Source organism: Aulonocara stuartgranti, assembly GCF_965226115.1.
Source record: "Aulonocara stuartgranti genome assembly, chromosome: 6".
Classification (NCBI taxonomy): domain Eukaryota; kingdom Metazoa; phylum Chordata; class Actinopteri; order Cichliformes; family Cichlidae; genus Aulonocara; species Aulonocara stuartgranti.
In genome coordinates this window covers 7,970,518-7,982,707 of record NC_138944.1, presented here as the reverse complement: position 1 = coordinate 7,982,707, position 12,190 = coordinate 7,970,518, and the positions used below count along the sequence as shown (strand labels likewise).

Genomic DNA, 12,190 nt, shown 5'->3' with positions numbered 1-12,190 from the left:
AGCTGTTTGCATTTGACATTCTAAAGAACTTGCTAAATTAAACATATAGATAAAACTCATTTTGTCTTTTCCCTCTTTTCTACATAAGCTCGATTATTGCTGTCAATTTAGGTTTGAAATGATTGTGTCTGTTTTTTTCTCGACACGACTAATGATATTTTTGGTTTGTTTTTTTATTAGACTTTGCTGGCAGCAATGGGCGCCGTGAGTCTCAGGGTTCGCTGTCTTCAGGAGCCAGCCTGGAGCTTGGGACGTCAGGGTTGGGAAGGAATGAGGTCAGTCTGGAAAGAAACATGATCAGATGCGTATCAGCATGGAGCGGCTTCTCCTTTAAAACTAAAATAACAACTTTTTTTTTTTAATCAGAGTTTTTACTTTTCACCTTTTTCTTCTTCTCCCAGGGTGATGTTTCTCGTAGTGCATTGTCAGTGTCAGCAGAGCGAGGAGGAGGCGGCGCCCCCTTCAGGCAGTGTAATATAACATTGCCAGATGGCTCGTGTTGCTCTGTGCCACTGAGGGCAGGTGTGTCCATCAGAGACCTGCTGTTGGGCATCTGTGAGAAGCTCTGCATCAACCTGGCAGCTATAGACCTCTTCCTGGTTGGAGGGGAGAAGGTAAAACTCTGTTAGATATGGTTCAGTCTTAAAGATCCTTTTTTTCAAAGCTTCTATACAAATCAAAAATAATTCCACATGACACAAACGAACAAAAGTAGGTCTGGCTTGGTTTTCTCGTCTGTTTTTAATTAACATGGGGCTCAGGATAAACTAATTAGCTTCCAGCCTAGTAGTTCATCCTCACTTTATAAAACTAGCATATTACTCTATTTAAAGATAATGTTTTGGATTCATGGTGAACAGCTTTAATACTTTTATTCACTCTCAAACAAAGAAGCAATTTGTCAAAATGTTAGAAATACCATACATCAACTTCCTATGTTCAAAGCGTGTCAGGTACTTTTTTTTAGCTTGTTGTGAGCATGGCGATTTTTACCTAAAGAAGCTACAACTGTCAACCTTTATGACCATGCAACTAGCCGGATTTCTTTAATGATTGATGTGCTTATTTTTCTGTTTCTCAGCCACTTGTTTTGGACCAAGACTGTATGACTCTGTGCTCTCGGGACCTCAGACTAGAAAAGCGCACCCTGTTCAGGTACAGTACAAAAACAGTTCCACATTGGCGCATTCTGACTTTAAAAGCTTGGTTTACATTAAAGTTGCTATTTCAGAATGGTAACTCTGTATTCCTTTAATCTAGACTGGACTTGGTTCCCATCAACCGATCAGTGGGTCTGAAAGCGAAGCCTACGAAGCCGGTGACTGAAGTCCTGAGACCTGTTGTGGCCAAATATGGCCTGCACCTTTCTGACTTGGTGGCACGCATTGTAAGTCACTCCTCCTCAGACTGCAGAAAGGCATGTAGGTAATGATATCAAACTCTTATTGAATTTGTGTCTGTGTGATGCAGAGTGGAGAGTCCGAGCCTTTAGATTTAGGTCTTCCTATTTCCAACCTGGACGGCCTTCGAGTGGTATTAGATGTAGCAGAACATTCTCCTGGAAAAGGTGAGGAACACATACACACACACACTCTCCTGTAAATACCAAATGTGAAAACTGTCTCATTTCTTATTCCTTTTGCATGTGTATCTGTACGCCGGTGTTGTTCAGCAGACAAACAGAAAGTAGCTCCCTCTAAGAGTCACCTCCCGGCTTCTACAAGCAGAAACCAATCAACAACAGTAAGATCTCCTACAGCTTCTTATTTCCAATTTCTTGCTCTGGAATGTTCCATAACCCACCGAATGTCTCCACTGCCTGGTTGATGATATCACGCTACTAAGTGTCTCTGTTGCTGTCTTCAATCACCCATGTCTGTTTGCAATGTGGTACAAATGTGCAGGTGTATTATGTGGCTGTGTCTGTGTCTATGTGGACTGTTGCTGTGGGGCAGATAACCTCGTCACACTGTCAGGGTTCCTAATGTTCCATTACTGTGGTCTGCCTGTGGCCAAATGCATCATCAACTTTTCTCTCTGGTTTCTGGTTCTCTTTTTTTCCATAACAAACCCACCCGCTGGGCAATGTGAGCTCGTGTTCATAGAGCTTTTGCCGGGTATCGGAACCTCAAAAACTCACTCTGGGCACTTGAAGGGTTGTAGTTCGTGGTGGCAGTAGAACTTTAACTTGCTGTCTGGGTTTCTTGAAGCTAGTGGGGTTTGATGACCAGCTGAAGTGGTCATTCATCGCCTTCCTTATTGATTCTTCAATCTTTAGTAGTGCAGCTTTAAGTAGTTGATAGTTGGTCCCTCTTGTGTTGTGGTGTATGCTACTGTTAGCCTACACGTTGATGATGCTTAGTGCACACAATGGACATTATGGCTGTCTGAATGGAACATCTCAGCTGTCTTTGATCAACTGCATATGTCTGAAGTTTTTCCAGTACCTGTCATTGATTCTTTATCGCAAAACAGCCGATGATTTGATCCCATTTAATTGTTTTTCAAACACCCCAAATCAGTGAAACTCGTGTCAATCACTGCCCATTAAATTGTTTTTACAAGGAACCAGAACTCTAAAAATATTAAGCAAAAAAAGATTTTTAACACAAATTCGAGGGTAGCTCGTTGTAAAGCGCTGCACTACTTGCAGTTCTTCTGCTACTTTTAGATCTCTCCCTAGAAGTTCCCTTCTGACCCCTTGCAAGTGCCTGCTGACAGTATCACCATGGAGCTCGGACAAAAATGGAAATCAAAACTCAACTTCTGTGTCAAACAACCATGTCAGGTAATGCCAGACTCTGGCTCCGACCCACAGACCATCGAGTATTTTCCAGACCCGCAGTAACCCTGAAGAATTCGGTCAGAAGCACAAAAAGGAGCATGCTCCTCATTGTGTCACATCCAGTAGTTTATGGTGTATAAATTGTGTCCCCCAGGGTCAGGCCATCCATGCTCTGCTGCAATATCCTGAGGTGTTAAAAGGAGAACTTTGGATGGAAAAACCTAAAATGTGGTGCCTGTCAGCTTTGTTCTCTATTCTAGACAAACATGTCAAATCCTGACAAAATCCAGTGCACGTTGGAGAAAGCCAGATGCGAGTACTCAGAAGGGAAATTTTTAGGAGTGATTTAAATCTACCAGAAGTGCTGGAAGTGTTGCAGCACTTTACACAGAGACAACTCGGATTTTTGCTTTTTATAGCCAGAGTTTTGAAACCTTTTGATCACACATCTTATTTACAACTTGTCACCCTCCTCACCATCAGTAGTACTGGTCCCCACTTGTTGTCATTACTGTTTCCCATACTTCCACAATGATTCATCAGGGCTCTAATGCCCTGCTCCGCTCTCCTTGTGGCTCCCAGGGGGAGGACAGGCCTTCAGGGAAAGCCGGTTCAGCCCATCCCCAAGGGGAAAACGGCAGGGCTGGGCCCAGCCTTGACACAAGCAGCCAGCCCTTGCCCAACCACTCTCTCTCTCTCCATAAGGCTCCGGAGAAAAGAAAGCAGAAAAAGATTAATATAGACGAAGCTGAAGGTAAAGACTGAACAACCTCCCTCTATCTCTCTCCTTTGTTTCTGTAGCTGTGTGGCTGTGATTACATTAACCCTTTTGCCTGTCTGCGATATTACAGAAGCACCAAATGCTTTCAAAGCTAACTATATGTAGCACAGTCACCTCTGCTTATACTGAATGTAGCTTTGACCTGTCTAATTGATTAACACACAATGCTGCATGTTTACTGAATGAAAATGAAAGTGTTTACTGTATTTTTTAAAGATGTTACATGGGTTATAAATTTGTGTAAATGAAAACACTTGTACACACTTTCACGTGTTTGTGTGTGTATGCGCGCTGTGCTCTGTGTGTGCGTGTGTTCCTGCAGAGTTCTTCGACCTCATATCCAAAGCTCAGAGCAACCGAGCAGACGACCAGCGAGGCCTGCTAAACAAAAACGACCTGCAGCTCCCAGACTTTCTGCGCCTGTCACCAGTGGCAACAAACCAGACTCCACCTGCTCCCCACAACCCTGAACCAAGTTGCTCCACCCCTAATTCTCATCACTCCAACAACGGCAGCTTCCCTCGGAGCGGTCACCGGGGCAATAAGGCAAATGGAGGCAACAGGGGAGGAGGAGTAGGCGGCACCCACTTGCTTAATGCAAGCCATCAGTCCCAGAGCTTGGACTCTGGAATGGGCACTGAGAGTGGAAGAGGGGAGAGAAGCAGACCACCTCCTCCATTTCCTGGCACAGTCTCCCCCATCCACCCAAGTCAGGGAGCCCAGCGAGGTCTCCTCCAGGACTCTGGCAGGGGAGAATCAGTCCAGATGCTGGAGGAGGACACTCTTTCCGATCTGACTCTAGTGGGCGAGGGGGACATTAACAGCCCCAGCCTCAACTACGTCACTCCCTCTTCCCTTCCCAGCAAACCCCACCCCCGTCCCAAATCACAAGCACAGGATGGTCGGCCTAGCTCAGGTACACCCCCAGTGTGAACTCTTTAAACTTTAAAGTTTCACCTCCTTTTTTTTTCTTTCCACCTTGACTGTAAGCGGAACTGGAGTCCTGCCGGAGTCAGTATGAACTTGACCGCTGTTTGTCTGTTGTTGAACAGTCCAAAATGCATCTAGAGCTCCTCCTCCCATTTAACCAAATAATCCAGTGACTTTCAGTTATAAAGATCACTTTCTACAATTTATTACACATCACAGCATTTTCGCTCAGATCTGTGTAAAAATGCACACAACTAATATAAACAAAATATAGCATAGATCAACAATTAGTTCATTTAGTCAAAGTAAATACGTTGACTTGATTAAGTGCTGTGTGTGCTACATCCCTACTTTGCGTCCAGCAATCCACTGTGAGTCAACAACAGATCTAAGATAAAATATGTCAGGCACACAAAGTGAGGAAGAACGGATGCATTAAGCTTGAACAGAACTTCTCCCTAGAACTTTGTCTGCATGGTGTGCATCTGTGTGAACTTTTGAGCAGACTTGCTGTGGATTTCTTTCTGGAGACGAAAACTTGAGGGCAGGTTGAGGATGAAATGGTTATAGCCGGTGCCAGACTTCATCCTCTAGCCCCTCAATGTACAGATTCTAACAATGCACTTTAGCCAATTATAAACAAGACTCTCCACATTTTAAAAAAAAAAAAATTTTACTCTCACTTCTTCTCTTTAACTTTTCAAGCAGCCACTGTGACTGCCATCTTTCCAGAAAACAGTTCATATCTATTAAGAGTCAGATCCAGCTGCAGCACATTTCAGATTTACAAGTGAGCCATGTGATATTTGAACTTATTACAAGCTTTTGAGCATGCAGCAGGCTTGATCTCATTATGGGTAGAGTATGCAGAAGTAACATTTACTCAGACTCTCTTTAAAGCACAGCAACTTCTGGGTTTCCACACCTATTCTCTCACCTCAGGCATTTCTCACAGAAAATAAAAACAGGACGCGAGTGCTCGTGCATCCAGTCTTGCATTCTGACCAAACGATCCAGAAGCTTCTGTGGTAGAACAATTCACTCTTCTTCTTCGTCATTTCATGTTCAGTCAACAGATCGATAAGCTGTCGCTTCTGTGCAGAGGCTGTGGTAGAAAGTAGAATTGTACAAATGAGTCAAAACCGTAAAAACTGCCGAAGGTTTTAATATGGCTTCTGTATCATCGAGAGTATATCACTTCATCTCTCCTCCTCTTCAAAATTACCTTCTATCAGTTAAAAGTATTAATTTGTATATAGTCTACTTTGTGAAGCCACCATATTGCTGTAGTCATTGTTGAATTGCAATACTGTTTCTTCAGTTGTGTCACAATAAGAATCAATTCTCCTCTGTTCTGTTCAGCGAACTGTACTGTCTGTAAATAGATCTAATAAATGTTTTAGAGGTTAAACTCTGTGTTGAACTCTTACGTGAGCGACCTCCTTTCTTTTCTCAGAGTTTCAATAATATCCGATTTGTTGGATGTATTTCGAGTGTGCGCCTCTGAGGTTTTCCAGCTAGAAGGCACAAAAATTGGGACAGTGTTAAAAAAAAAATCCCGGAAGAGGGAATTTTTGGGAATGCCATCAAAATAGTGTTATAACTCAAGCAACCTTTTGAGTTTGTTTAAATCTGACATGAGAACTAATATGTGACGTAAAGGCTTTATTTTCACAGTTAAGAAACATTTAATGATAGCATATTTTAATTTTGTAATTAGTCTTTTACTAGTGTTTTATATAGTTGAATTAATAGTTTAACTTTAGTGAAAGATCTGAGCACTTCTTCCACGCCCAGGAAAAAAGTTCTGTTTGTATTTCAGGTCATTAGACTTAAAGTTTTTAAATTCATGAAATCGCTGACAGCTACTCTATTCAGATTCTTTTCTATTACAGCTAAGAAAATACAACAGATCCTTTAGTTGACCTCTGTCTACTTCGCTCCATCTGTATAATTTCTCTCCTATCGTACTTGATATTCCTCTCCTCTCTCTGTTGCCGTGTGTGTGTGTGTGTGTGTGTGTGTGTGTGTGTGTGTGTGTGTGTGTGTGTGTGTGTGTGTGTGTGTGTGTGTGTAAAAGGACAGGGCTTTTGTTTTGGGGTACAAAGGATTTTTGGAGGACTGGGTTATTAGCTATGCATGGGTTCCCCTCTGCTCAATGCCTTGTTAAGCAAGCTTTATCATGCTGGGCTATTTGGTAGTCACCAAACAAAACCAGGTCCTGTTTCTTCCTCGTACACACACACACACACACACACACATACATACACCGATGCTCATTTTACACACTTCACACATGCATGCGCTTACTTAGAAAGATCGTCTATATCTGTGCATCTCTCACATCACATGAGGATCTTATTCTGTCGTGGTTATCGTTAGAATAATTCTTCATTGTTGTTCGCTGTGTTTGCGTTTCCTCCGGGGTTAACATGTGACGACAGCAGAGACTGATTTTTATTTAACCGGTCATGATCATTTAGAAAAACATGTCTATATTGAAACAGAGAGATGAACTGCAATTGCCTGTTTCACTTTATGCCCACTCTAAATCAAGTTACCGTCCAAGTGAGACGTATGAGGCAGAGGAGTTCTGGTTTTCTAAAGTAGTTACCAGAGGCCTCTGCTGATAGAGTAGACATTGATAAAAGGGATTAAAAACAAGCATCTGTGTCTGTGAACATGGGGATAATCTAGTTCTCTGAGCAAACCAATCTGTGGGTGTAATTCTTGTTTTCATAGCACAGGACCTGGTGAGTCCTCTTTTGTCACGCTAACTGGGAAATGTTTGGTTACAGAAGCTGGTATATGAATAATGGGTTTAAATTCAATGGCTCATGCTGGGTCCATGTCCATATGCTAAAAATATTTGCTCCTCATTGTGCTTCTCAAATGAATATAATCATCTTAAACATACTGATATCTAGGCCTGAATTTAAAAGCATCTTAAGGAACACGCTGAAGGACACACGGACATTTTTCTCAGAGTCCCAGTAGTGTTTTTGTTCTATATTATGTTGCAAAACCTTCATTTTATGTTGTTTTTGTTGCATTTGTTGAGTTTGTATGGCTGCTACCTTGGTCAGGTCTCCCCTGTAGGGGAAACTGGATCTCAGTGGGATTTTCAGTTTAAATAAAAGTAAATAAATCTAGACTGGCAGCGAGATGAAGAGAGAAAAACAAGTAAACCCCCTTTTTTTTAAATAGAGCTGGGACAACAAGGACTCCGCTATATTAATGCAGGTCTTGGTCCTAGTTACAGAGCTCCCGAGTCCTAAAGTGTTTCATGTATTTGCTTTATTACGGTATTAATAAGTAATTCAGTGGAATATTCAAAACAGCCCACAATCAATCAAGGCCTTTCACACAGGTATTTTCAGTCACTCTCACTGATTAGACTCTATTCAGGTTTAATTCAGCCAGCGCTCTTGAGAATTATACATCACAGCTGCATATAGGAGTAAAATGGCAAAGGTGCAGTTTCTCCCTAACAAGTACAGAGAAGCTGACAGCAGAGGGAGTGGGCTGTCACATGAATCACATGGGACTGAGAACGGGTCTAATCAGGCAATAAGTGAAATCAGCTGTGTCGGCAAACTCTTGAGTACAACGTGAAAAAAGTTTCTTCGGCTGATGTTTGAAGCTTGATCAAATGCTTCAAGTAATTTAACTTAAAAAAAGTCAAGGGGTGGTGTGGAGTTGCAAAGAGATGAACTACTGGACCACTGCAGCCTGCTTTTCTTGTAAAATGAATCCTGAAAGACTCAAAAGCAAGTTTTTAAACTTCCCATGCTTGTCTTTAGATATTCTTTTTTTGCTAACTGGTGCTAAACACAAAGTTCGACTCATCAAATTCAACTCAACCTTTAACAAATGAGAACGTGTGTCCCTCCTTCTTGTGGCCAGTAGATGGCAGCAGCCCGCATTAAAGTCGGGGTCTTTACACTCGCACAGATGCACACAGAGTATTTGCCATCTAACCATCTTTCCCATGATGTCATAGCCAACAGCCAGCATGGGAATATCTGTCACATTCACTTTGTTTCCTATTGCCTCCCAGCTCTCTCTATCTCTCTCGCCTTCTCTCTGCTGCACACTCTTTTCAAGAAATTCATGGCATTTTGAGTTTCCTCTGAGTGTTTCCTGCATGTGGGGTGTTTGCAGTGGCATTGAGTGCTTGGCCATTTCTCCTCCATCTCTCCCTCTATCCATTTGTCTTTTAAAAGCAGCCTCTTCCTCCTCAGGTAAAGACAGACATAGGGGAAGAGGAAGGGAAAGAGGTGGAGGGGATTTTAAAATGCCCAACAGAAGGACAACTTCCAACCCACCCATCGCTCCATCACCTCCTCTTCCACCTCCACCGAGACCACCTCTTCGTTCACGCCGCAAATCCAAATCGCCTTCCTCTCGTTCTAACCACATAACTCCAAAACGAGCCTTGGATTTGGACAAAATTGAGCACAGCTGTGACGCAGAAGACGCCAGGCCAACCTGCAGAGGGTCCCTTGACCTGCGAGGCCATCATGGTTCAGAGCTAGACAGGAAATGGGAAGGTGTGGCTTTAGAGCTGCGGTGCCGAGGCAGCAGGATGAGGTCAGCAGTGTACCAGACTTCAGAGCTGCCCTCCATGTACAAAGCCAAGAGACAGGTGGAGCACAGTGAGGGCAAAGGGCAGATCGACCGGAGCAAACTGAAAGCAACTTTTGTTTAAGGAGCCCAGCGTTTGGCTGGTTCACAGACTGTCTGGGCTGCGGTCATTGTCCGTGACTCACACCATGCGGATGTTCTCTACAGCAGCTGAAATATTGTCTCAGTTTGAAAGTGGAGGCTAAGGGCCCAGTGTCAACAACTGTGCAGCTGCTCTCAGACCTCCCTACTGAGGGCTGCTATTAGTGGATGGCAGCCTGAGATTAATCAAAGCTGTGTCCCAATTCCATACTGTGTGCTCATACACAGCATTTACAGCACAGCGGTGGCTATATGCTCACACTGCCGATGTACTAAAGCACAAATACTTATTTCACACTTTTTTCCCACATATCAAATGCCAATATTTTTTCCACTGGCAGCTTTTGGTTGTGGTTTGATTACAAGTATTCACATAAAGCTTTTGATCGTTTTAATGACAATGCATTGTAGAATATAAAGAAGTTGCAATTTAAAATTATTGCTGACTCATTAATATATGATTATCTCTGTGTGCAGTACAAAAAAGTATGAATCCTTAACAGCTACATGGGCTGAACATTGATACTAATGTCACCCTACAGGCTCTAGATGACACTTACTAATGGCAGTGGTCATAATTTAGCTATTATGCCAAACAGACTGTGTTTAAAAGATGGATTTAGCTTCTGCGTCTAAAAAGAGAAACCAGTGCAGATGTGTCTTACATTTGCATTCTTTCTAACGGCCAGCAGGGGGATGCAAAAGAAGCCCAGTTGTATATAATGTATGTAACAGAAAATGATCCTATAGCTCGCTGAATTTATGGCCTCAAACACTTTTTTTGATTTGATTCATAAACCCATATTTTATTCACAGTAGAAGATAAAAATATATCAATATTTATTTATATTTATAGTCAGAAAATATTAGCTCATTTTGAATTTGATGAAAAGAGCACTGATACTTTACAGACCTGAGTTTCTTACAATTGTACTTTTTCTCAGTTTAATGATTTAATGCTCTGCTGTGGAAAAAAAAATGATTTAGGAGATTTGCAGATCATTGTATTCTGTTTTTATTTACATTTTACACAGTTAGTTACACAATAACTTGAAATTGGGGTTCCAAATAGAGATAAATAGAGAATTAAGGCAGAGTGTCCTCCAGGCTACCTCATGATATGAACTGCAGTGTCCTTGCCTCTTAGTCAGAACCACTTGCTCACTGCATCTCCTAAAAAAATAAAAATAAATAAAAACTGATGGCACAGGTCCAAATACAAATGGAAGTTAACAAACCATTGTGAGCCTCCATAGTGGCTACATCCATTTACTGTGTTGCCACATAATATTTTGCTAGCTAAACTTTGGTTTGATAAAGAGCTGAAAAACGGCTTTCTTTTTTATAATCAGGATTTTGGGATCTTTCCAACAGGACAGATGAATAACAAGATAATAAACAAAAAAAAAAAATCAACAATAGACAAAAAATCTTCTTTTAAACATTAGTATGATAATTTCACAATCGTATGTACAAAAATAAGACATAAATGATAAAGCTGAGCAATGAATCAGTTCCAACAACAATAGTTATTCAAGCGTCAGAAATATGCTGTTTCGTAAAGTTTAAAAGTCGACCTTCTAAAGTGAAAGTTTGGCTAATGTGATGATTTCCTGATTTCTTTGATGCTATCTAAAGAAAACTCATGATAGGGCTGAAGGGCGGCACATGTTGAAATGTATTCTGATTTTTAGTCCCCAGTGAGTCACAGTCTGCAAACATTTCAGACTACATTTCCTACAATGCAGCTTTAGATAACATCATCCAATTATTTACTCAGACTTCACCAAGCTCCTCTAGAGCTCCAGAGAAAAAAAAACTTTACAGATGACAAACTAACCACGGTGAGTGATCGTGTTCATGTGTATAATTTAAAAAATAAATAAATTGGGTGCCATTAAAAAAAATAAAAAAAGAGAAAACCCTAACATCACAAAAAGCTCTCAGAGAGAACAAGTCTCCACCAAGGCAGTTATAAAGGGAATAGTATTGTGTTTTATATATATTACTTTAGTTTTTTATTCTTTTTAAACACTCTTTAAGAAATGTACAGTACAGTAAAAATAATGCATTTTGGGGTGAACATGAGAGAAATGCACATGTGTAATATGTAAATGGGGTCAGGTGTTAAATGTGCTAAATTTAGATGCATACTAAAATATACCCAGTATAATTTCCTAAATGCTGCTGATACAAACAAAGGCAGTACAACACTGAGAATAGTGATAAAGATAAAAGATAAAAGTTTGACCTCTTCTTTGAGGTCCAAAGTAACATGAGATTTAGTAACATCAGTAACATGAGACTATATTATTCCTTTTACTCAGTTTTCAATACAATCAGTGGCAGTAATAAACACAGTTTATAGTTTGTTTAAAAAAATATTATTATTAATTCTTTGACCTTTAAATCAGTCTTTTGATACCAAAGGAGAGGTTAGAGGTCAAATTTGACATACTGTAAAAAGGTACTTTTGGTAAGCCACAATATGATGACAATACACACCTGTAAGAATCTTAGCTTCTGAGTTATAAAACTTTTTGCCAATTTTTCGACCAATCAGTAAGTTGACCTTGGTGGATGTAAGCCAAACTGTAACGAAGTATTAACATGACCCCACTTCAGAGTTCATTTAAAACTTTTCGAGCTATAGTGTTTACAGACAGATGATGACAGGCACGGATGCAGGTAAACTACCAAAAAACTAAACACAACAACAACAACAACAACAACAACAACAACAACAACAACAACAACAACAACAACAACAACAACAACAACAACAACAACAACAACAACAACAACAACAACAACAACAACACGACGACCTCCTCGGAGGAGGCAATTAGGATGCCTAAGGATAAATAAATGTAAGTTGTTGTTCTGGCACCAGCAGTGTGGTTCACCTGTTGTTAGCCGGGCAAATAGCATCATTGATCCTCAGAGGTCAATAGCAGTGGAAGAAG

At 41.0% G+C, this 12,190-nt stretch overlaps 1 protein-coding gene across 7 annotated transcripts in view; it reads left to right on the top strand.

Annotated features, from left to right (window-relative positions):
* rgs12b (regulator of G protein signaling 12b) overlaps window positions 1-5,907 on the top strand; it is a 44,202-nt gene extending 38,295 nt beyond the window's left edge. For 4 of the 7 annotated variants that reach the window (XM_082535436.1, XM_082535437.1, XM_082535439.1 and 1 more), the window contains exons 12-19: window positions 181-275; window positions 402-614; window positions 1,082-1,155; window positions 1,261-1,387; window positions 1,471-1,567; window positions 1,673-1,743; window positions 3,368-3,539; window positions 3,889-5,907. In XM_082535436.1, coding sequence (XP_082391562.1) covers window positions 181-275; window positions 402-614; window positions 1,082-1,155; window positions 1,261-1,387; window positions 1,471-1,567; window positions 1,673-1,743; window positions 3,368-3,539; window positions 3,889-4,499 — 1,460 coding nt within the window. In that variant the 3' untranslated portion in view covers window positions 4,500-5,907. The remainder of the gene's footprint in view (window positions 1-180; window positions 276-401; window positions 615-1,081; window positions 1,156-1,260; window positions 1,388-1,470; window positions 1,568-1,672; window positions 1,744-3,367; window positions 3,540-3,888) is intronic. The other 3 variants (XM_082535440.1, XM_082535442.1, XM_082535441.1) reach the window with 3 other exon arrangements.
* Window positions 5,908-12,190: the final 6,283 nt, after the last annotated feature.